The sequence below is a fragment of the Pleurodeles waltl genome, chromosome 12, assembly GCF_031143425.1.
Source record: "Pleurodeles waltl isolate 20211129_DDA chromosome 12, aPleWal1.hap1.20221129, whole genome shotgun sequence".
In the NCBI taxonomy this organism is placed as follows: domain Eukaryota; kingdom Metazoa; phylum Chordata; class Amphibia; order Caudata; family Salamandridae; genus Pleurodeles; species Pleurodeles waltl.
In genome coordinates this window covers 50,623,044-50,648,235 of record NC_090451.1, presented here as the reverse complement: position 1 = coordinate 50,648,235, position 25,192 = coordinate 50,623,044, and the positions used below count along the sequence as shown (strand labels likewise).

The window sequence follows — 25,192 nt, the reverse complement described above, 5'->3', positions numbered from 1 at the left end:
TCCATTGGTCTATCCCAGTGTCATTCACATGTTGTTTCCTCCTCTACAGCTTATACTGTGCAGTAACGAGCCATCCCACTTCGGCCACTGGCCCTTTTCACTGGGAGTGACTGCATTTTGCTCTTAGGCACGTGCACATCTGCTTGGAAAAGTACCACATTTCAGTGCCAGGGGAAGAAGGCCCATCTCAGTTTTTATTTTACCTTTTTTGGTTTATTTTTGCTATTGGTCGTATCTTTTTTTTTTAAACTTATTTTTGCAAACATAAGCACACCACCTTTAGACGGTGACATGTTTACTTTTTATTTCTTTGAATTTTTCAATGTCTATTGTATGTTCGGAATAGAATGAAATTAGTAAATCACTTCTGGCCTTCCAAGGCCAGACCAACTAGCCTTGCCAACTCTCGTTCGAAAAGGTGGACAGTCGCATTTTCTTAGGCACACTTTCCCATGTGGTCATTAAAGTAAAAAAATAATAATATATCCCCTACTAACTCCACAAGACGATGTGAGGTCTCTTTAGAGAGCGCCAGTGTTGTGACACTCGCCCCATTAGCACTCACTGCAATCAACAAGAGAAGTCCACAAAAGTTTCTTTTTAGGGATTCGAGACTTCAGCAACCACCTGGGCCAACTGCCTTGCTACAGCCACTAACCACTAAAAACTTGCTACAGCCACTAACCACTAAAAACTAGCTACAGCCACTAAACACTAAAAACTTGCAGCAGCCACTAACCACTAAAAACTCGCAACAGCCACTAACCACTAAAAACTCGCAACAGCCACTAACCACTAAAAACTTGCTACAGCCACTAACCACTAAAAACTTGCTACAGCCACTAACCACTAAAAACTTGCTACAGCCACTAACCACTAACCACTAAAAACTTGCTACAGCCACTAACCACTAAAAACTTGCAACAGCCACTAACCACTAAAAACCTGCTACAGCCACTAACCACTAAAAACCTGCTACAGCCACTAACCACTAAAAACCTGCTACAGCCACTAACCAATAAAAACTTGCTACAGCCACTAACCACTAAAAACTTGCAACAGCCACTAACCACTAAAAACTTGCAACAGCCACTAAAAACACTGCTTTGTTCGAACACTGAGACACACCGTAGAATTGTTATAGATATTATAGAACAACTTAGAATTGATAAATAGCGCCTAAAACTAGGCTCCAACATTAAACCAAGATTCGAACCATTCAACACATGCACAATGCAAGCTCCCGGATACCAAAGCTAGAAATATTCTTAAAGCTCACGGTGTCCACTCCAACAGATTACTAATAACAGGACGTGTGCAAGACCTTAAACCCAATGGGCGAAACTTGGCAGATGTAGTTTTTCACCCTTCAACGTAGAAGTATTTTTCAAGTTACACAATACCTCCAATCGCACAAATAAATTCACATTGAAATAAGGAGAAGTAGGTCGGCAAAGAATCCTTTCGTAGAAGTGTTTCGCAACTACGCATTCCAGTAATCTCAATTGTGCTAATTCTACCGCCTTCTCAAATCCGCAGTAGATTTGCCATTTTTTTCTGCTCGCACAGTTCGACTTTGCAGATTCCATTCTCAACAAATCAGTTTTCAACCTTTAAATTTTCCTGAAATCGGCTGGTTTTAGGGTTTAACAGTGGTGGTGGTGGTGAAATCCTGAAAACCTGTGCACTGCTATTATGGCCTAGAGGCAGTGTGGAAGGGAGAGAAGATTCCAAGCACAGACAAGAGTTTTACATGATTCTTCATAAATGAGGCAGCTTTTGTTACATGCTCAGTTTTTGGCCTTCTGATCCTCAGTCTGCGGCAATTCACCTCCAAGCAATCCGGATAGCAACTAACAGGCCATTTTTCCTGGACGATGGCCAAACATCTAATTGGGCAACCCTAAAAAGAGACCTGAGCCACCAAGAACCCAAAAATTGAACACCAGCTAGACAGGTGATATTTGCTTGGACGGATGCAAAGCACACACATCACGGTGTTTAATAAGGTGCGAAATGCAATATGGAGCGGCGGCCGCTTCTGAACACCCAACAAGAGACGGCGTATTTTTGGCATGAAATAAAAACCTGGCGGATTTCATCCTGTCATCAGCTATCTTCTGGAATCATCCGCAGGCGGGTTTAAAAATAGCAGCACGCACCTACAATTTAAAACATCAGAAGCCCTTATCCACTGATGGATCTGGCTGGAGGCAGAGAATCTGGTGCGTGGAAAAAACCTTTCGAGAGAACGGTGTCCGGTGTCATACACAGGTATGATGCGGAAGTCTGAAGAACCAGTAATTGAAGCAATGAGTTGTAGGTCCAACTATGGGTTTCTTGAGCTAGAGGTGAGAAAGCAGAGTGCTACGCCAATACTAAACTCCTTTAATAAGGAAATTCATAATGTGCCACTTCCATTTTAGGTGTGGTTAAAGCCAAGACCTTTTGATTTTACTAAAATTATGTGTGCAATATACATTCTTATAGCCACCTCGCTTCATCAATTGGTCTGTTAATATGTCATTCACATTTTCTCCCATCCACTACAGCACAGGGCATTGGGTGAACCCACTTCAGTCATTGGCTAACTTCCCTGTGAGTGACAGCATTCTGCCCTTTCACAGGGAGCAAAGACCCACCCAAAACAGTACTTTTCATTGGCAAGGACTACAATGGCAACGCATGCTTTTTTAGACAATAAAGTTTTGCAAAAACCACGACAAAATAAAACAAACACTGACAAAGCCAAAAAGCTGGAAAACTCTCACCAGACATATAGGCTTTGCCAGTGCTTCTTTAGATCACGTCAGCACTGCCGAATGGGAACCTCCTGCATACACCCAAATCTACTCAGCCCCATAGACCCCTCTGGGGAATTTTGCATATTGAGGTGACACTGTAAAATCGCACTTAGGCAAGGCTTGCGACATCCACTCTGGTCTGAATAACGGCATCTCACACAACCCCTCAGGGTCCGCAGAAGATCCACACCATCATGCAATTAGTCCTAACACATTATGAAGCATGTTATATCCTGCACTAATAGCCAGATAGCGCCCAGATTCGTTTGAGCGAGACCGTAGCTGCCTTTCAAACATGGGCACTTTCAGTCAGGCACATGGTCAAGGACGATAAATAACGGATCGGCTCAGGATCACACAATCTGTTCGAAAGGGGAAGCGAGCATTAGCAATGATGAGCCTCAATTCCATACTTGCCTTTTTAGCAGAGTTGGCGAAACTGACTCATCAATATGGAGCAGCGGGTATTAGCATGAAAATGTGCTGCAGGGGGTAAACTTTCTTGAAGCTGAATATAGCTTTTCGATCCATCGCAGAGCACTCCCATTTCTGACAGCCGACCATGCCACAAAGTCTGAGACCATGGAGTTGAGATACAACTTTTAGGATCTCTAAAGACCATATCAAAGTAATCCTTTGCAGAGAGCACGGGTGGTCAGGTCTCCCAAGGAGACAGTTTCAGCGGAGTCACTGCACCATTCTTTCAAAAATATGCATAATAAAATTACATATTAAATATATTCAAATAAAAGACCAAAGGTTACAGGGACGTTATAATTAGGCTCACTTTTTAAACGTACCAAACCATAGAAAACTCATGCCCCAAGGTAACTACAACTCATGCCCCGCCATGCACAGCTATCTGATCAATAATTTTACTGCAGATGTTACAGTGGCCTTATCAAAATGTGATGAGTGCTGTAATTTGTGGGGTGATTAGCAAGTGTGCGAGGTATGTTTACTTTAGATAACTAACTATAACAGGTGAATTTCTATGGTTTTGGTATGTTTAAAATGTGACCCTAACTAGAACGTCCCTGTTTTTTTTTTTTTTTTTACTGTAATTTTCGATACTACGCGTTAATCCAACAACCGCCGCACACAGCATTCGGCCTTGCACAGTGGCGGCTGGCCGCAGAGTCTGGCTTGTGGTCAGACACTGCAGTCAACCCCCTAACCACCCAACCCCATGCTGCACATAGCCCTTTGGCCATGCACGGCGGGAGTTGGCCGCGGCCTATCTCCCTGGGTGTGAGAGGGTGTATCGGGGAAGGCAGGGGGGAGAGAGGCTGTGAGAGTGTCTGTCTGATGTGAGAGTGGGTGCATCAGTGTCTTAGTAGGTGCGTCAGTTTCTGTGTGGGTCTGTGAGTGCGTGTGTGAGGGTTTCAGTGGGTCTGTGAGTGGGTGCACAAGGGTCTGAGCAGGCCTGTGAGTGGTTGTGTAAGGCTCTGAGTGGGTGTGTGAGTAGGTGAAAGATTGAAGAAAAATGGAGGGAGAGAGAAAGTGAGAGGGAAAGAGATCGAGTTTTTTACGCTTTGGTGAATGATATACTTAGAATGAGCTATTTCTAGACAAATTGAAAAGAAAAATGTATTTGTCAATTGAAAAGAGTGAACACTTTCCATTATGAACCTTAAAATTCTGAAGTTGAAAACAAATTAAAGTATGCAAATAACCACAAACATATCTGGACTAGAACCCTCAACATTCAGTGCGAGGGTCTGTGACCTTAACCTATAGCCCCATAGGTGACTCCTTACTGTGATGCTTTCAGATATACCTGTGATAGTCAACCCACGCACGTGATCGGAAAACGTTCCATCAGAAGGAAGGTTTTACAGTCAAAATACCAGTAAACAAACAAGCACACTGCCAAATGATACTAGGGTTCGAACCTTCACCCTACAGAGTGACAGCACCTGACCATTAAGTCAGAAGTGGCTCTGCATTCAAACGTAACATAACATTCGTACCAAGCATCTTGCTAGTCTTACTAAGTGTAGTCACTGCACGGAGAGACCATTGCAGAGACAATCTCCTTTATGGGATGGAAAAAAGAGAGCGAGAGAGAGAGAAAAAAAAAAAAAGAAAGAAGAACCGCAGGGGAGCCTGAAGGCCCCCGCGGTCCTAGCCGGCTCCCCACGCCTTGCGTGAGCCGCCACTGTCCCCCCAGCAGGGAGCTGCTTTAAATAGCAGCTCCCTGCTTGTCATCTGCCGTCCCGCTTTCATATTCACGTACAGGGAAGACAGATGAAAACACTGTTTTCTACCAGCGGATTTTGTTTGCTTTTGCAAACAGGTGTTTCCTGGGGGTGGGCACCCAGGGACACAGCAGGAGCCGGCCCTGGGGGTGGCGGTCCCCTGGGCCATCAATGGCTCCTCGAGGGGCACTGTGCAGCCCCTCTCAACCTAGGAATTTGCCTGAGGAGGTGGTCCTGGGGCCTTTCTTCTTCTATTTTAGCCCCGGGATGGTGGCAGTCCCTGGGGCTGTAGGGGGGCCATCCCCCCTTCCCGCACTGCGTATGGTTTAAGCCCTGGGGAGGTGGCAGTCCCTGGAAATGTGCAGGTGGAGAGATGGGGGCTGGATGGCCCCCGTATTTCGTTTCACAAAAGCCTCAGGGAGGCTTAAGAATTATCTAGCGCAGGAGCCCAGACTTTTTTTTTTTTTTTTGCCGGATCCACAGATCCACCGTGACTCATGGTGAAAAGAAAAAAAAATGCTTTTTAGCTCTGGGGGTCTGTCCGGGACCCATTACCAGAGTTAAGGGGACGGTGTGTCCCTACCCGGGCCCCTTTTCTTTCTTTTTTTTTAAACTTTTTTTTTGGGACTCGGCTAGATGGCTGCTAGAACTCCCTTGTTGAAGTGTTGACAGCCAAACAGATCTCAACACGATATCGGAAGGGTTTGCGAAGCCTTCACGTCCCTATATATACAAATTTGGATTTACTTTAATTTCTCAAAAACTACTGAATGGATTTACACCAAGTAACAAAAAGGGTGCTTTCTGGACCAAGAGCTACCCTTCTGCCAAATTTGGTGTCATTCCATCCAGTAATTTGGGCGCTATCGATGTTCAAATTCCCTAAGGGAATTAACATGGGAAATGCTCCTTTTTGATGCCCCGCTTGACGGGTGACCCTGAAGCTTTCCAGACAGCAGTTCATGTGGCTATCAAATTTTTTGGGGACAATTTTGTGAAGATTAGTCAAGTGGCATCAAAGATATAGGAAAGTAAAAAAAAAAAAAACTGTATTTCTACAGAAACTAGGTCCTAACTACAGCTATCTAGTGGCGACCGCCACTAGGAGATTTATATATATGTATTTATTATATATACATATATAAAATACAGACGGGAGCCTTGGGTCAGCCCTCTTCACACTACTGGTCTGTTCAAGTGTCATTTACATTTTGATTGTTTTATTATTGTATGCATGTAGGGCTGTGTAAAGACATTTATTGCAGCATGCTTAGACTTAAAAATGAGCTTTGAATCAGAAGCAGGTACTGAAAAATGCGGCATAGTCTTTATGCGGAAAGACGATTCACAATCACAGTAACTCATGGAGTTTTTTTTTTTTTAGGAAAGTAAAAGGTGGGAAAATGTTTGTCTTTGACACCACTGGTTTTAAAAATCTCTTCCAGGGCCTCACCAGTTTTCAAAGACATGAGTGGCTGCCTTAAAATGCTTTCGTTCTTGAGCCCAGTCTTTTTTGCTGACTAAAATGTTGAAACATGAACATTGTTTTTGTCATTTACTACATTAGGAAAGCAAAAACTTAAAACTTTATTTAAAACGAAAAAGAAAAAACAAACACGTAGGAAGGAATGCTTAACTCCCTTCATATGTTCTCACCACCACCTCTCCCATCACTGTATTTTTAGATCTGGCTTGATAGTGCAGTTGTCGTCAAATCTTATGTGATTAATAAAAAAGAACTGTGGCTCCGCCCAGGAGTAGTTTCATTTAAGTACAATTTTTGATTTGTCAAAAGCAATGTGCCTCCCACAGGAAGAGTGTCATAGGTCTAATGTCTTTATAATTAAATGTTATGACACATGCAGTAGGCTTGGCTTATTTATTGGTAAAATAATTTGTTAAAGCCAATAGTTCTTTAAAGGTGAAATACAATCACATCATGTTACAATCGGTATTTAAAAGTTGAAGGGCATCACTAGGTGGTACATGCAATAGAGAGGTATTTTGTTACAACAACAAAAAAGTCACAGATTACCACAGTAGGCAAGGGTTTTGGTGTTCGTCACACCTGTGACAAACCCAGAGGGTAGAAAATTATCACTGTGAAAATCCTTGTTAGGCTGTTTCAGAGGAGTTGTATATTGTTTAGCCATTTATCAAATTGTACATATTTGCAACAGTAACTCTGTATGCATGATGTCTGCTAGTACATGTACACTCCAGTAGGCCTGTGCTGGTTAGGGCGCTAAGCCAATTGTGAAGTCTAGAGGCCTTAATGGATCATCGAGAAATATTATTTCATAGGATTAATCTGGTTATTATGAAAAGTTATGAGAAAGACATTAGGCCTGTCTTACTTTTTGCTAAAAGCCTATGTTAAAGGAAATTGGCTTTTCAACTGTGGAATATTACACTTTGGCCAAAGCCTGTAGGCAGGTATTCTGTTGAAGGGAATGTGACGGATCAGCATGGTAGGCAAAGGTTTTGGTGTTTGTGGTGTACTCAAACTGTGGGCATAGAAAATTAGAATGTAATAATCCTTAGTAGGCTCACTTATACGGGATTTTATACGGTTTAAACAACTGAGATTTCATAGACTATGTGTAATTGTATTAATATGTAACTGATTGTTGCCTTAGAGGAAAGCCCCCGCTCAAAACAGTATGTTTGAGCTGTATATGAAGACTAATCGATGATAAAGGATGTAGGCCTGATTTGTTTGTTAGGAAACGTTTTTATAGGAGTCACAGCTCTGATCTGATTGTATATAGTCTAAAATAAAGGCAAAGGCCTTGTTTATTTAACACTTAATTTAATATTGAATTAAAGTCAATAAGCCTTTAAGGGTGAACTGTTATTGTACTGTATCCATGCATGGAAAAGGACAGCAATCAGTTCAGAAGAAAACAGGGAGGGTTAATATGCAGACTTCACAAATGTCCGTGTGTCCTGCGGCTTCTACAATCCAGTCCGTCCCCATCTTTTAAGAATTTATTGAGTATTGCTTCAATCCGCTTTTGAGATGTGAAGTAGTCCCCCATGCATCTGAATGCAAGCTGGCCATTTGAGGTGGAAGGATACAACAGCCACAAGAATTAGGTGAGACAGTGGGCAGAGCTGAAGGCCATCCAGATAAATCTTAAACACCTGGTAATTCCTCCAACGCCCGGGACATCTTGTTTAGGGTCAAGGGCAACAAGTTTTTATGTTTACTTTGTCCTTGGGACAAGTAGACCCAACCCTCTGCAGCACAAACCCTTTGGCTGCCTGTTTACAAAGAGTGGAACTCTCTGCAGTTGAGGTAATGTGTTTCCAAAAAATAATGCTGTTCGAACTTGTATTTATGGTTCATTATTTGAAAGCCTTCATTATTAGGGTGAGTGCTGTAAATAAATGTTTTAAGGTCACACTTCACTACTGACGTTGGTTCCAGTACAAAAAAAAAAAAAAACGTGTATACACATGTTTGAAAAGTTTAGGCTATGAGGCTAAGTATAATGCTCCCAGAATGCTCTCTGATTAGATGCAAATGAAGTGTCATTTAGTAAAATGTGTTGATGCATGCTAGTATTTCCCAAAAATATTTCTAATGGAAAAACAGTGTAACCATTTTCAACACGAATATGGGAAGCATGAAAATAAACAAACACTGACAAAGCCAACTGGTCTGACATATTTTGATAAGTCTTTTAGTTTCATCAATGCGTGTCTTGTTTTGGCATGGCTTTTGTAACACTTTATTGTTGTGGGAGCTACCAGACCCTCAACATTGTAACAAACACTGGCAAACCCCCCCCCCAAGTTTTTGAACTCTAAAAGCACACGTTGCCACCAGTGGCATAACAAAGGCCCCGCAGCCGCCCTCCAGGGGGCCCCTTCAGCACAGCACCTGCCCTGAGTGAGTCTGGAGAGGGGGCTCCTCCATGTTCTTTGCAAAGGGGCACCCTCCAGTTTCGTTACGTCACTGATTGCCACTGTAGTTCCTGACACTGAACAAAACTACTTTGTGTGCCAATATGCTCCTTGTGGAAGAGCAGAATGCGATCACTCACAGTAAAGCCAGCCGAAAGAGAGAGAAATAGAAGTTTAATAAAAACAAAATGTCTTTGTTAACACCAGACCTAATTAGGGACCAAGACCCACATGTAGGTAGCTTTTTGCATGTCGCAAACAGCGACTTTTGCTGTTTGCGACGTGCAAAAAGCACATTGCGATGCACAAACCCAGTTTTGCGATTCAGTAACCTGGTTACCGAATCGAAAAACGGGTTTGTCACTCGCCATTAGGAAGGGGTGTTCCCTTCCTAATTGCGACTCGCAGTGCAATGTAGGATTGTTTTGTGACCGCGAACGCGGGCGCAAACCAATCGCAGTTTGCACCCATTTCAAATGGGTGCTAACACTTTAGCAAAAGGGAAGGGGTCCCCATGGGACCCCTTCCCCACTGTGAATGTCACTGTAAACATTTTTTCAGAGCAGGCAGTGGTCCTGTGGACCACTGCCTGCTCTGAAAAAATGAAACGAAAACGTTTCATTTTTCGTTTTTGTAATGCATCTCGTTTTCCTTTAAGGAAGCAGTCACAGACATGGTGGTCTGCTGTCTCCAGCAGGCCACCATCCCTGTGAGGGCCGCTATTCGCAAGGAGGTCGCAAATTGCGACCCACCTCATGATTATTCATGAGGTGGGCATTTGCGAAGCCCTTGCGAATCACAGATGGTGTCAGGGACACCATCCTACATTCAGATTTGCGACTCGCAATTTGCGGGTCGCAAATCTGAACCTACCTACATGTGGCCCCAAATTCTTAAAGAAAGTCACAAAAGTGCACCCATGGTATATGTCGTACCCCTATAAAATATTTGTGAACTGTATTTTAGCATGGGTTAATACGCATGTGTAGATTTGCTCATGTGAAAATCTATTGAGCATTTGCAAGTTCATTTTCCCTCCGGCCACTTTCTTCCCAACCCTGGAAGAAGTTCTAATTCTGCCATTGTCAGGAGTAAATGTCCAACCTTTCTTATTATGGGAAAATATTAGAGAGAAGCTGGGGAAAATCTTTAAGACATGCAGGTTAGTAGGTTTGCAGACTCAAAGGCATTCCAGCCCTGGAACTATTGCTTACTGCTTCCTCCAGCCCCAGTATGCTGATCTGCAGAAAGATGGCAAAATAAGGAAATTGCTACAGTAGGGATTGAAACTGCAAGTATTCAAGCCCTACTATGGTAGTAGCCCTGGCATAATCAGAGAGGCTATTATCAGAGCTCTTACATAATGAGATTGCTGCCATAATTTGTCGCCACACTACATGGCACCAAAGGGACAAGTAGATCTTTTTACAGGACAAGTAGATTTGAGAAGCAACCTGTCCCCTGGACAAGTAGATATTTTAATAAATTCCACACCCCTGATATATATATATATATATATATACACACACACACACATATACATACATGTAATAATAGATGGATACTTTTCGCACAAAAACAAAAATATATTTGTGAGAAAACTTCTTGCAAGATGGTTTTATTCATAACAGAAAAGCTAATCCTTGAAAGCACAGTTGGGGAAGTTGACAAAACTTTGGAAATTTTTCATACTACGCAAAGTGTGTTCACTTGGCCCAACTTTAAACCACACTTCCTCCACGAAAATCAAACAGCCTTCTGATCACCTGTTTGACTTTTGTACCTGATTACTTGCAAAACCTTTTTTTGCTAGTCAATGATAATTTCCAAATAGAGGGGTGTACAGTACACAGCAGGAGTACTTTTAGACGCAGATATTTTTAAAGTAGTCCTCTTGCTGGGTGAGCAGTTACTGTAAAATTGCAAAAACCTGAGTAGTTTAAGCACCATAGACATTTATAACCGCTCAACAGAGTCCATTAGATACAGACTTTCACGTCTTCCATCAACTACAAATTGCTGAAATAGATTTTTTTATAGCGCGAAGCCTTCTGAGCGGTAACATCCACTGGTATGAGCGACGGGGAACGTGTACTTATTGTAAAGCTAATCTTAGCTACCAGATTGAAACCATCATTCATTCTCTTTGCCAAAAGAGGCCAAGAGGGGAAGAGAGAATTTTGTTTGGAATTACTTCCAGGGTCATTCATATTCACACGGGTCCCATACCGAGAACTATTACAACTGGGGCAAGAGTTTTGGAAAAAGGCCAATAACAAATCATATATGGTACGGAAGAAAATATCCTACCCCGTTACATATCATATTGTTAACCTTCTAACTTGTGGCTTCCATGCATTACCCAGACGCCCCCATTACCGATCTGAAAGAGAAATTCAGAGGAGTGGAAAGTAACACATCTAAGTCAATAGTCAAACTTTTGTATTAGGAGTCTGGTTCAAGCCGATAACCGTCAAACCAACCCAACCCGCAACATTTATGCCCAGAAAGATGAGAAGAACTATTGATCATTGAGTGGTGAACATTCAATGCTATGACTAATCACAAGCCATGGTTTCTCTCAATATACTCTGTGTTCGAATCCCACCATGGGTCAGAAATGATCATTTCATCATCTACGTTTTGTGCTGTGGTCGGAACATGTCCAGAGTGAGCCAAGACAACAAGAGGTTTGAGAAACACCACAAGGAGCTTTATGTAAGTACCCGGACCTTGCACTACAACCCAAAAAGCAAACCAAAAACAATGTGTGTGCTTCTCATAATAGAGGCGATAAAGTCCTCCGTCACTCAATCTGATGGGTGGTCCTTTTCAGATTGCTGAGTTAGGGGTCAAGATTGTCAGAAGAGAAACCCGCAGGAGCTAACCCTGTGAGAACTTCAAAACATAGGACTTTCCCTACTTGTCTTGGTCATAAGTGACCGAGACGGACAATTATCCACTGATGCTGATAAACCGTTGCTTCCTGTGGAAGGTTATCATCGATAGCAAATCATTATTTCCAAACACTTTCTATTGTACAATATAGCTCAGAGAGTTTATTTCTTACTTGTAATGTTGTAAAAGGTTCTGTGTTCAAGGAACCTGGTTGTTCGTCTTCTGAAATTGGCATCTCGCACTCAACCAACGACAAAGTCACAACATTTGCGACACATTCCAGATTCAAGCAGAGTGAAGCTGTTCAACCACACTAAAGACAGAATACAACTCTTCAACTTCACAATGTGAACCCCCAAACTCCACAATAAGCCCTTATTTCAACACGTCCTTTGCTGCTTAAATTCCGACACAGAGCTCTCAGGCTTAGCATAAAACTGACGATATGGTAGACGCTACTGGCAGGCCAAGGACAGCCGAAGCGTAGAGTCACAGCAACCGTAAACACCATTTTATACTGTATTTTGCGGTTTTTGGCACAATATTTTTCATTAACTTTTTTTTTTTTTTAAATGAAGAAAGGATTAAATTCAATACCACTCAAATCTTCACTATATCGCAGGCGTAAATTGGAAGTATCCAAGCGTGTTTGGAGAAGGAGACAGGAACCATCAGTGAGACAACTGTCTTGAGGCTCATTTACTGGTCAAAAAGTTGGATCCAAAAATACTTTCAGAGTGAGTAGATTTTTCCATAGTTTGGCTTTCCCAACAGAGAATTTTCTGCCAGCAATAGGAAACAGCTCCAATCTTGGTTTTACTACCACAGACTTAGTTGAGGTTATGGTGCTTTTCTGTGGTTTACAAGTAGTACAGGGCGCAATTACGGTGAATTGTATGTGAGGTGCTAGACTGGCCGACAAGCTGCCAATGGTTAATTCTTGGCACTGAAGGGCTCTCATCCAGGCATATTTTCACCAATCTCCAAGCTACACCCTAATTCCTAAAAGGCGCCTAGAAGTCTACATGCTTTCTATTAAAAAAAAAAAAAAACTATTAGCACACGATACATTTTATACCATCCAGAATTTGGAGTGCTAGGGCACTTGTTAAAAAATGTCCCAATAAACACATTTTTTTAAATGAAAAACGCCAAATTAACTAAGAGTCACTTCGTAATTAACTTAAATTAGTGAATGAAGAAGGGAATGATGTTTTTATTCTTAAGCTTGGAGTTCCTTGGAGATTTGGCAAATGTGAACATTAGGAATCTTATGGTAATTAAATAATTGACATTTGGAGTCACTTGAAAACTGGGATTTGAAGATGAAAGATTCTTTGAGAAAAGGGTCATGACCTTTGGCCTTAATTGGGAAACGAGGATTAAGGGAAAACATGCAGGGGGCAGAAGGTGGGAGAGAATGTACGATTATAGTGGGGTTGCAACCTAGATCAATTTTCCTCTATAAACCACTTTTGGGCTCAAGGCTTAAAAGACAGAAATCCACACTGATAAGCATGTACTGTGTATTTTAAAACTAGGCAGCGACTGTACACTTTTTTAAATTACTAAAACATAATTTAGTATCAGAAAATTAGATGGTAGGGCAATCAATAGATGAATGCAGCCTAGGTAGTGATCTATCGGTAACCTGAAGCCGCATATTCAGCTACCAGCAGGGCTGAAACATTATTCATCCTTCAAAGGTTGACAAAATTAGTTCTGTACATGCAGATCGGGCATGGTTTGGTCTATCATTTGAGGAATTGAGAACAAGAGCATTGAGGGACAGCACAAATTTGATTTAAAGTTATAAACACTTTTTCCCTGGTGTATGCTTAAATGTACTATATTGTTTTTTTTTGGGGGGGGGGGGGGGTGGAGGGCTCGTACTTGGCAAGGTTTATAACAATGCATTTTACTGCTGCTAGCCCTGGACGGTGTAGAGCCTGAAGGCCCGCATAGAGGTTTCTCAAGGTGATACATTTTCTTTTTTCACCTTTATTAAATGCCTATCAAATGGAGCATGGATACTCACAAACATTTTCTCCGGGGCCACACAGTATGGTTTGTGATGTGACCGAGGGCCACATTGATGCCATTAGGGTGGCGGGCTGGAGGTGGGGGGTAGTGCTATACGGTGGATGTTGGGGAAGTGAAGCGTATACATCTAGGGCCTAATTTATGACGCTCTTGAGCCACCGGAGTTCACTTTTAGTGACGTCCAGTGGCACTGTGCCCTGCTCCATATCTACAAGGTGGCATTAAGCGACTTTACATGGCTTAACTAGCCTTGTAAAAATTGAGCCGCACCAATGCAGTTTTCTGCAGCAAAGAGGCGTGCAATAGGTGTTGCTGTGGGAGTACCCACACAAGTGCATTTTGATGGTGCTCCGGATTTACAAGAAATAGTTTTTGCCACTGGCTCAGGGTAGCTAACGCCCCCCCTGGGGTGGCATTAGAGTGGCGCAACGAGAAGAAATACTTTTGTTTCTCCTTGTTTTTTGCTCTATTTCTGCTGCATTCTGCAAGTCGCCATTTATGATTGTTTATGTGCAGGAAGGTCACTCTTCCTGCACATAAACAATCATCCCGCAGCGCAGGCATCCTTGCGCCATGGAGCAAGGTTGGCTGTGTTGGTGCTAGGCAGCTGATTTAGCGCCAACGCGGGTGGAAAACTCAGGGATGCGCTGTATTCTTGTAAAAGACGCAGCTCGGTGCAGAAATATTGTTTGCAGCGCCATTTCCTTCTAAAGGAGGCCCAAGTGTCTGAAACGCACAATATGAAACAAGAAACTTGAGTGTAAATCCCAGCTTCTCCACTTAACCAAATTGTGTGATGCTAGGCAATTATTTTATTTCATTTTACCTCCCTTTTTCCTTTTGTCGTCTTTATCACAAATGAGGACCCTGAAATACATGACTTCAGGATGTGCACCGTACAAAACCTTCTGTGTCTGATTTAGGAAACTATAAAGTTGTTCATGTATAACAGGTCTCCCAGGGAGTGCACATAACAACCCTAATTCACAATTTAGTTTGTCAGGGTGGGTGGATGAATTAAAGTTTCTAAATTAATTTTTGAAAACTTTAACTTAACAAACAAATACTTCTCAATGTGCTGGTATAATCTTGGGTACTAAGGTGAAACGGTTCTGCATGTTAATAAAATGCACTTTTTGAATTTCCAAACAGACGTTATCATACTTTTATACTTTTGCTGCAAGATGTCCATCAATTAAAGTGTTTTAAAATTAAGAGGTGCAGTTACTTCCTTTCTTCAAATTCAATTAGTCTTTAAATAAATAATTACCCATTCATTTAACATTTTTAGTGTTAGTGCTGAGCCGAATAAACAGCAGCACAGGGCTTCTGTTGACCAGGGGGCTGCTTGTAAAGGTCGGGAGCGCCGCATGCGGCCCCCGGGCCGTACTCGGAGTATCACTGAAATGGAGCAATAATACCCGTAAGGCACCCATCTTAAGCTATTTAGTTTCCTATTTCCATGCCCAAGTCTGGGTGCCAACATTGAAAACGGCCTCCTTGACTGCCTCTGGGGTAGTAAAATCCTGCATTGTCAGGGTTCAACGGGCCCTGGTGCCACTGCACTTGCTGCACTAATGGTAACCACGCCCCTGATCTCTACTCTAGCTAGCCCAGTATAAATTCACTTCAGGACTACAGATACCAGAATGCAAAGGAAAACCCTGCATAGGCTGAGCTGCTAACGCATGTAACTGTCAAACACTGGAGCAAGGACAATCCCCGGGTGTCCCTGGGAACGGCAGCAGCATCGACCTACGAGAAGCCCTGCACAGGGTGGCGTACGCCTGATTTTGGGAGCCGGTACCATGTGGTGTTACCTGAATTTTCGTAGCGTTCAACACGCTTTTGGCCTGGCATCACGGTGCTCCACTACATGGAAGGCTGACTATGTTTGTGAGCCTGTGCTGTGAGTGGGAGCGTGCTATGTACATCTGTATAGCGCTTCAATACCATTTTTATGGTCCCGAAGCTCTTTCTGGATCTAAGTTGCACTTTGGGTTCTGGAGATGTGCTCAAAAGGTTCTGCAGATGCTAGGCGAGTGTGTGAACTTGAGTGAGCTAGAATGAAAGTTTTAGGTCTCTGCCGAGCAAGGCCGGAAGGCTGCACCCAATGGGTCGTGCATCACTGCAGGAAGGCAGCTAACAAAAGCTCCTGATAGCACAACAGCCAGGTAACTCCGTATTTGGGCTGCGCTGGGTGTACACCCAGGGCCCACCTCAAATCCTCGACGCTCCTGCTACAATAAAAATGTTCTGCGTAAAACACTCCAGTGCTCCTTGCATCTCGGTCAGCGCTGTACCAAACCTTGTAAATAAATATCCAACATGAATAAGGATGGCGCGACAGAAGCCAGAGGACGAGACAGAGGGCCAGATGTATCGAAGGGTTTTACCCATTTTGTGTCTATGGGAAAATGCTTTAGTACATGTGGCCCAAAGTTTCTCAGCCGCTGCCCTTCTCCAGGGCTCAGCATCTTCCCGGCCGCGCGGCGGCCATCTTCCCTCCCAGGGCTGGAAGGATGCCGGGGGAAGGTGCTGATGCGGCACATTCCGGGCCCCCACGTGACCCCCGCCTCTCACAATTTACTTTCTGTTCGAAACCCGGCCTGGCGCAGGCAGCCGGCTTCAAACCAGGGCAAACCCCCGGGCGGGAATAATTCACGTTTTGTTCCACTCCCGGAAGGGAGCTGGCGCGCTGGATCCTTGTTCAGGGAGGGGTGGCTGCAGCCCCCCGAAACTTGCAAGACCAACCTTGACTGAGCACTTCAAGAATCACAGCGCCCCGCCTAGCAGGCTCCAAAATCTGCACAACTCGGCATCAGAGCGCGTTTGCAAGGGATAGAACTTTTGCAATACGTTTAAAACACAACAATTTCAGCAATTTGTAATACACAATCAGGTTCGGCACTAGCGGTCCTGCAGCACGGGGCACTACACAAAATATTCAAAATATAGTAAAACAACAGGGCCACATGGTCCCTAATCAGTTTCTATCAATTCCTGTTCATTAATTTAATTTGCATTCAGTTTTCTTCATTTTTTCCCGATGGATTTCTCAATGTTATATTTAACAGTTTATTTTGATTTGTTTATCGTGTTTTACTGCCTTTCGATTTTACAAATAGATACAAATATGAATATATTCGGAGTAGCACCCAGTTGTATTCTTAAATTAGATCCCTAGACAGGCACGTGCAATCCTGGGGCATGGCACACTGTAGGTGAAGAGAACAGGCAGCCATCACTAACAACCCGTCCTGATGCCACCGGAGTGGTTTAATCCCAGTGGTCGCCAAGTGCATCTCTGAAGATATCATGCCCACATGGGCAAGAAACACGTGCCCCTGCATGCAGAAGGGTGCATGATACGCCTGAACTTGGATTCCATGTCGACGGCAAACATCTCAAATTGAGTGCTTTAGCGCCTCGAGGCACCGCTCTCCTGTCAGGAGCCTCTTTGCAGAAGTACCATGGATCTTGAAATAGCTTCACACCCTCAAGCACAACGGAGGATTTTAATAGCTTCAAAAGAAGCTTTTCTTAGAAACCAGACCCAGCTGCGCGTCTTGTCCGGACTTGTCCGGCTACCTTGGGTGACCACGCTTTGTGGTTGCTAACGTGGTGCACTGCGCATGTCCGGACTGTGTCAGGTGCCGACTAGAGGGCTGGATTTGTTACAAGAGCACTGGAAGGTGGGAGCATGGCTACGCTTAGTTGGGTTATTTACTTAACAATCTATGCTAATTAATGCCTTAACATAAAACCCATTCAGACATCTTCATTTGCCAGTGAACGTGAGTTGCAGATATTTCTAGGAGTTTGTCCAACAGGAGGTCAAGGTCAGTTTGAGACAAAATGAATGTCTTTATAGAAACTGGATCATGAGGTTTTGCAAAATTAACATAAATCTATGCAAAATTTAAATCAAACTATACATCCAGATATACCTACGTAGAAGTATCAGAATGCTGACAAAAAATAAAGACTGCTGAGATCAAACTATTTAAAGATGAAATGCTGCGGATCTGCATCAGTTCCCTCGTAGCTGCGAGTACCTGAAACTTTGCCTTGACCACTTGACTCTTGTTTAGAAAACCTAGCCTGAGAAGCTCCTTATCCCATCAAGACTTTATAAAAAAACAACAAAAAAAATTACCAAAACTATCCTACCTACTAAGGCACCGTGCAAACAAAGTGGCAATCCGTGCCACCCCGCGCAATGAACACTACAGAGGTCGCCAGCCCAACAAATGTTTCATAAAATGGCGCTGGGCCGCCCAGTAATCCCCGCATATCTTGCCACATGGGCATGCAAAGGTCATTTTGTCGGATTTCTTACATTTGTTGCGGACAAGGGAAGGCGGAGTGGAGCATCATGGAACACGGAGGGATCTCAGTCGCATGAATACAAAGGAGTGGATCACCGTGCGGTAATCTTGGTACCTTCCAAAATCCTTCATCTGTTTACGCAAAGCAGTTTTAGAAATGGCGCACCAGGCATCGGTTATTGGTTACTGATTAACAGTGGCATCTCTCGCTTGTTGAGTTCTTGCTATGGGAGGCAGTTAAAGTTGCCTCAGTGTTTTATAGCCTCAAGTTATCAATCTATAACCAATAGTCATTCCAAAATCTGCAAGTGAACTGTGACTTCCCTTACCCAAATGTTTGTCAACGTTAAAGTTTTCAATTGGACCTGAAAATAAAAAAATGCCCGATATCTGCGTCTTTACACGGATATAAGTTCCACCAAGACGCACTCAAAGTACATTTATTTCTTGCAGGTATCCTGAAAATATGGCACGGATCCAGCCCTCCTGGGCCCGTGACTGACATCCCTGTTAAGCACCAAGGAATATGTGGTCTTTGCTCGAAATCTCGGAGAATGCCTCCTTTTCAGCTAGAAGGGGGAGACAAAACCCTGAAGGCGGTAGCGCGCATACCAGGCATTCTAGGCTCTAGTGCAGCCGGGCTCCAGTGGGCCCTGCTGGTATAATTTAATCAGGGGAGGCCCCGAGAGCTGTCTGGGAAACCGGAATGAGCCACATCAGAACGATGAACGAAAATCCCTTCATTTCATCACCGCCCAACCTTGACAGCCATGCAGGCACCCCGTGCAGCTCCCGGGGTAGGTTTTTAATTCAACGAGGAGGAGAACTATTAAAAGGCCTCCCTCACTCTTTCACAAAGAGCGGGGCCCAAGGTGCCCCGTGCAGCTGTAGGGGGCTGTGACTGAACCTGACCCACCTTACTGAACGCACAGCCTGTGTGCTCCAAGGGGACATGATGTGCACAGTGTAACCAGCCGATTACCTTGTCTCCCACCACTCAGAAGGAAAAAAAGACAACATTCACCTAAATGAGTTTGTTCCTCTCCTGACGCCCAAACAGATTAATCAATTTGGTAATTTAAAAACAGGCTAAATACCTCAATAGTATCACAGACGTGTGTAAAGATGGTTTAACGCCCTTTTGATGTGATGCCTATAAAAAATCATGCATGCAAACTCAAAAAAATTTTTTAAAAAAATAAAAGCTCAAAAAATTATATTGTACCTGAAGGTCTATCAATGCTTCCTCATTGGCAAAATTCTAAGGTGATGAACTCACGCATTTAACCTACAACAAAGGCAGAGGGGCCTACAATGTACTAATTCACACACTTTCGGATTCTACTTCAGGGCTACAAAAGCCTACACTGTGCACACACTGCAAACAAAGGTCCATAGGAGACCAACAACATCTGCACACTAGCCACCAAGCAAACCAGCAGGACTTCAGGAGCGTTAACCGCTATGCTGGCCTTGCACCGAAGACCTAACCGAAACCTATTGGTCATCTTCATTGTGATTTACAACCAAGAAGTCCCTCGATGCCTGCATCTACCTGCACCCGCGTTCACAAAAGCGACCCCAAGCACAAGCTGGAGACACCAGACCTCAAACAGTTACCCAAGAGAGGGGCAACTGACCCAGTCTCTTCATAGTGACCAGTGAATAGGCGAGGGTGGCTGCAGGAGCGAGCTTGGAGAAAGATAAATAGGCAGGAAAGTGAAACACCATGGCTTCCAAAAACTCAATCGACATTGACCATGGAACAGAAAGTGCAAGCCTCTTACCTTGAAGGTCACCTGAGTCGGGCCTGGGTGAGCTGCTCCCTGGGGTCGCAGGCAGTGGTCTCTGTCCCCTTGGCCTGGGAGTCAAGAGGGGCCCTTTCACCGGGCCAACATACTCTACGTACGTGCCCGGAAAGTCCCCCTTCTGCTTGGTACGCTCATTGAGACCTCGGATCCACCCGATCTGCTTGGGGTTCTGTTCGTCGCCCTCCTTGACACCAAGAGTTAGGAGGGCTCCTCGAGCGACGGTCAGGATATCCCCAGGTAGCAAGTCAATGTCTTCCTCGCGCTGCTTGCGGTACTCGAACTGCGCCCGGTAACGAAACCCTTCTGACGCCATTGTCCCAAAGGTTTCCTTCCAGACGGTTTTGATGGAGAAGCTTGGTAGAAGGCAAGAGTTGCGTCTGCTGAGTTCTAGTGTTGAACTGGTCGGCTATGTACAGTGATTTGTGTCGAGCTGGGAACGGTGTTGGAAGGAGGGTAGATGGATCATGACACAAACCCCCCGGTCAGGATTTGGTCACACCCCCTCTTAAGTACCCCCTTTCCGTAGCTTGAATCCTCGGTTCAACCAAATTATTGAACAGAGGGAGAGTGCGACAACCATAATCCAGCACTTCCGACCACGCATGCGGCAAAGGAAATGCAAACGTGCTCTATGATGTTCAGTCTGCAGAGATAGTCTTCAGAAGATGGGCTGAGACGTAGAGAAAATAAGTGCTAAAAATGTGTCCCTCCAACTCAGCCTTGTTGGTGCCCACTTGCAAAAGGTTCTTTCGATCACGTCACAGACTTGCGTGTCTGGTGTCAGAATCTAATTGGATACAAAAAAAAGAAGTCAATTATTAGAAGGGCCTATAACTTCCTGTGGTAATGTTTTTCAATGATACACTGTGCTTGCAAAGAGAAACACGCATTGGCAAAACCAAATGGGCTCGACATTGAAACATAGTTGCTTGGACACTGCTTTTTGTTTGATAGCCGCAATGGCCTTTTTTTTTAAAACTGACTTGCTGAAAGATACAAAACCTATCTATGGGCACAGGGATGGGGAGCGGAGATAAAAACTGGGGAACGGGGTGGAGGGTTAGAGGCAACAATGAGGATGAGCACTTGGAAGCGTGGCAGAAGCAACACGGAGGAGAGCGGGGAGGGGCCAAAGTAAACTTAGAGCAGCACAGTGGGAGAGCAAGAACACACATTTACTTCAATTATAAGAAAAGAAGAAAGCAGTCACTGTATGCAAGCAAAGTCAGCAGTAGAAGGATACAAGTCAACCAATGAAAAAAGACAAATGCTCCCGGGCGGGAAGGGAAAACAAAAAATACAGAAGAAAGACTTTGATCAAGAGGCGAACACTCAGACAGACAATAAAGCCATCCAATCATGAGCATAGCCCAAGCCGTGTGCGTTGGAAACAATAGGTCTGGACAACATATAGCTTAAGCTGTCTGCAACCAAGACCTAAAAATGAGGGGGGATACTTTCAAAATATTGGTATCTACAAGAAACATCAGACACAAATGTGTAATTTCATAGTCACAGAGACACCATGAGCTGGTTCAGCTGAAAGTGGTCACCCGAAAGGCTGAGGAGGCAAAGTGCTACCCACAGCCAGCGCCAATCACTGAACGTCTGAGACAGCCCACTGATGAGACTACTCTGGATAAGAGGTTGGAGCTATGTCTGGGGACCCCAGACTTCACTACCTGTAGTCAGTACCAATAAGCAATATTTCCCGTTGAATAGATAATTATGAGGCTGCTCCAGGACAACGTCACTTCCTGCCCCTGTTATTTCTCAAAAGGAAAAAAAAAAAATCTTCTGTCCCAAGTACATTTTTTATTTATACATTGACTCTATAATGTAATCATCATGTGTTTATGATTACCTTTACATATGTCAAAACACACCATTGAATGTTACAAGATTACATGCAATATGTTTCACAACCCTCCATAAGAAACAAATTGAAGCTAAAATCTGGATTCATTTTATCTCCTGGACTTTTTTTTAATCATAAAATAAAATACTTTACAATGAAAAATAAAACGGGCCATCACTTTTGAGGCATGTCAAAAGTAATATATTGAAAACACATTTGCCTTCCTCCGACTAGCTCGCCCCTGGAGCAGGCAGGGCGAAGATGTGAGCCAGTCATGAAACCAGGTGAGCGGCCATCCGTAAAACAGTATTCTCAAGGCGCCTTTAGGAGCCATTGGCAAGCAGGGCAAGCAAGATCGGCCGAAATTCTAATGTGTGCGCCACCGGTGCACCGCGCAGAGGGAGCCCAGGCGGCCTGTGCACGGCCCATCCATCACTGGACTGTGTTTACTTTATCTTGACGTTAGTTTTAAACTTCTGATGCCAAACACACCCTGATGTTCAACGCCGAGGTGGTCACCACCGAAAACGAAATATTCCAACAAATACAGAAAGATGAGTGGAGACTGCTGCCAACAACTCAGGCAACACTTCAAAAACTCATTTCAAGGGAAAAAAAACTTTTATTAATACTAACATTATAAAGTTGACATTAGCACACACTGCAGTAAAATTGTGCCTTGGCACTCAAATAACTGGTATTGGTTACTTCTTAACAGGACTCATATTGGCAACTTCATGTGGACGAAAGCTGCAGTCTGACCTGCTAGCAGTCCGCACAGTAAGCGGCCTCAAGAGCCTGAACCCACTGAGCTATATCCTTTAAGCAAGAATCACAACCAACACATACTCAAGGAAGCACATTTTTCTGATTAATTCTATGGAAACATTTTGTAAACTCTTTCCAAATAAATATAGGAGGGGGTGGTCATGGGTGTGTGTGGTGTGGTGTGGTGTGATGGGTGTGTGTGTGTGTGTGTTTTTCTCTCATAATCTTTCTGGCTCCGAAACACAACGCCAAAGCAACTTTCACTGACACCCCACAAACTCCATAGCATCAACAGTGAATATAACAAACTTTTTTCATTTATGATGAAATGCTTATTTCAATTTGTTTCTATTTTTTCCTTTTCTTTTTTGTATATTAAAGCTTCACTTAATTAGGCCCACAAACCTCTGCGGATAGCACACATTCACAGCACACCCTGGCTTTGGCAACCAGTTTGGTAGCCTCTAACACAAGGCGAAGGACTTTCTTGCCTTGTATTTTGATTCTCCATAATCTGTACCCCAGGAAATGCGACACCTCTAGGCAAAGTATGGATTGCCAACACATGGGCTACCCACAGTGACTACACGGCAAAATAGCCGCAAATGGCCCAAAATCTGGCTACAATAGTCTGTAAACCAAGCCACATCCTATCAGCAAAGGTATTCATTTAAGAAAAATAGAGCCTCAATAAAAACACATTTAAAAAGTACCCTACATCAGACACAACTGAAAGGAGAAAAAGGCCACATCAGCAAAGGTATACATGAAAAAAATACAACCATTTTATGACAATATCCGAAACCAGAAGTAACTGGAGGAGAAAAAGCCACATCTCCAGGGTATGAACATTCAAATGAAATATATGATATGGCCAGCACCGCACTCTAGGCATGAATCTTTAGTTTGACAAATGGCTCCAGAAATCAGGCAGTGGTTTGTCGAGCTGGTAACCGCATTACTGGGCCTTGAAGTCGAAATATTACACTAAGGCACTGCCAACGACAAATAGCGAGGATTGCGCAAGTATACGGAAACTGCTGTAAATCATTTGCAACAGGGGTGCTGTGCCAAGTACAGATGTGGTTCTCTTCGAACCACCTGCCGGAGTCCAAACTGAATATATCTTGGCGCGCTCGGACATTCGCACCATTCTTAGTTGCAGTTGTCGGCAAAGCAGCACAATTTTAGCCTTGTGGTAACTCCAACAAATGGTAATTTGCCGCTAGAAATGTCCAGGTGCTCATAGGAGGCGGTAATAGCATTCTCAGCGCATATAGGCCCTTAAGCGCATATAGGGAACTGTATTGGATTGATACTCCATTACTTGTGCATATAGACCTACTTGTGCTCTCACTGTGCAACAGCGTCTTATGTTGCTTGATCTACACAACACCAGTACGCCCAACCCCATGTACCTCACCCACCAGTGCAAAGGCTCAGCATTGTCCTGCAGGTCCATCACTAAAGAAGGTCCTTGTGGGGTGCACTGGATTTTGCACACTTCTGGGGTAATCAATGTTGTTATCCCAGGTCTTCTGTCTATTGCCTCCACTCCTCTAGGGGGGAGGAGGGTAGTCTTTCTTCACTTTCTACTCTGCATATAGCCCTCATCTACAGCCTAATCTGCCTCCTTGCTTTTCTTTAGATGCTTGAATTTAGGCACTTGGAGATCTCAACTAGTTTGCCTGCATGTTGGCAGCATCTCTACTTGTACCACCTGGGACAAGGAAATCCCTTCTAAAGCGCTCTCTCTTTGGGAATTCCGAGGCCAGCATGCCAAACCTCCTCACCTACCTTGTGATTCCGGCCAGTCCACTTGGTGAATGGTGTGGGGTTCTGCCACGTGAAATATATTTGAAACCACACTATTACAACTGTTTTAGTCTACAGTTATTATTTTGTAAGTGGACTAAAATGCAAAAAAAATAGACTCATTTTCCCAATTCAGCAGAAGCTCAAAAGGATTATATTGGCAGGAATATCTGTAGAAGAGACAGATTTATTTTCAGATCTCATGTTATGAAATTTCAAATTATCCTACTGAACATAACGATCACTCTCTTTGCTCACAGGACTTAAATTACACCCCCTGTAGCACCCTCTGTGCCCTGAACAACAAATTCCTCATGACTTCCGTCAACCAGTTCCAAGACCTCATAGACAAGAACTGAAATCACACAAAGCAAACAATGTATTAAAAACTTGATGAATATTTTCTGAAATATAAATCGGTCTGTGGAACAATGAAAATCGAAACAGTTACCAATGAAAGCTATAAAGCTTGTGAACATCACACAGGTTTACAAGACTACAAAAATACAATTTAAATAGTGTATGCTGCACATGTACACGTTGGCCGTAAATCTACCAGGTTCTGCATCTATCTGTTCCACTTTTGCACAGTAACAGAATGTAAGGATATGTTTATCCAAACCTCTTTCACCACCTCTTTTTCTATTTTTACTTTTAAAATCCAATTTTATTAAAGATATCTTTCTTATAAGAGTGTAAAAATACCCTGTGTAACAGTTTAACAAAAATCATAATGTGCTACAATGTTGAG

General features: G+C 43.5%; 1 protein-coding gene across 1 annotated transcript in view; it reads right to left on the bottom strand.

Moving 5' to 3' along the window:
- Positions 1-25,192, bottom strand: part of PIK3R2 (phosphoinositide-3-kinase regulatory subunit 2) — a 131,263-nt gene that overhangs the window by 64,140 nt on the left and 41,931 nt on the right. The window contains exon 2 of the mRNA XM_069216406.1: positions 19,977-20,787. Within this exon, the coding sequence (XP_069072507.1) occupies positions 19,977-20,313 (337 nt within the window). The 5' untranslated portion in view covers positions 20,314-20,787. The remainder of the gene's footprint in view (positions 1-19,976; positions 20,788-25,192) is intronic.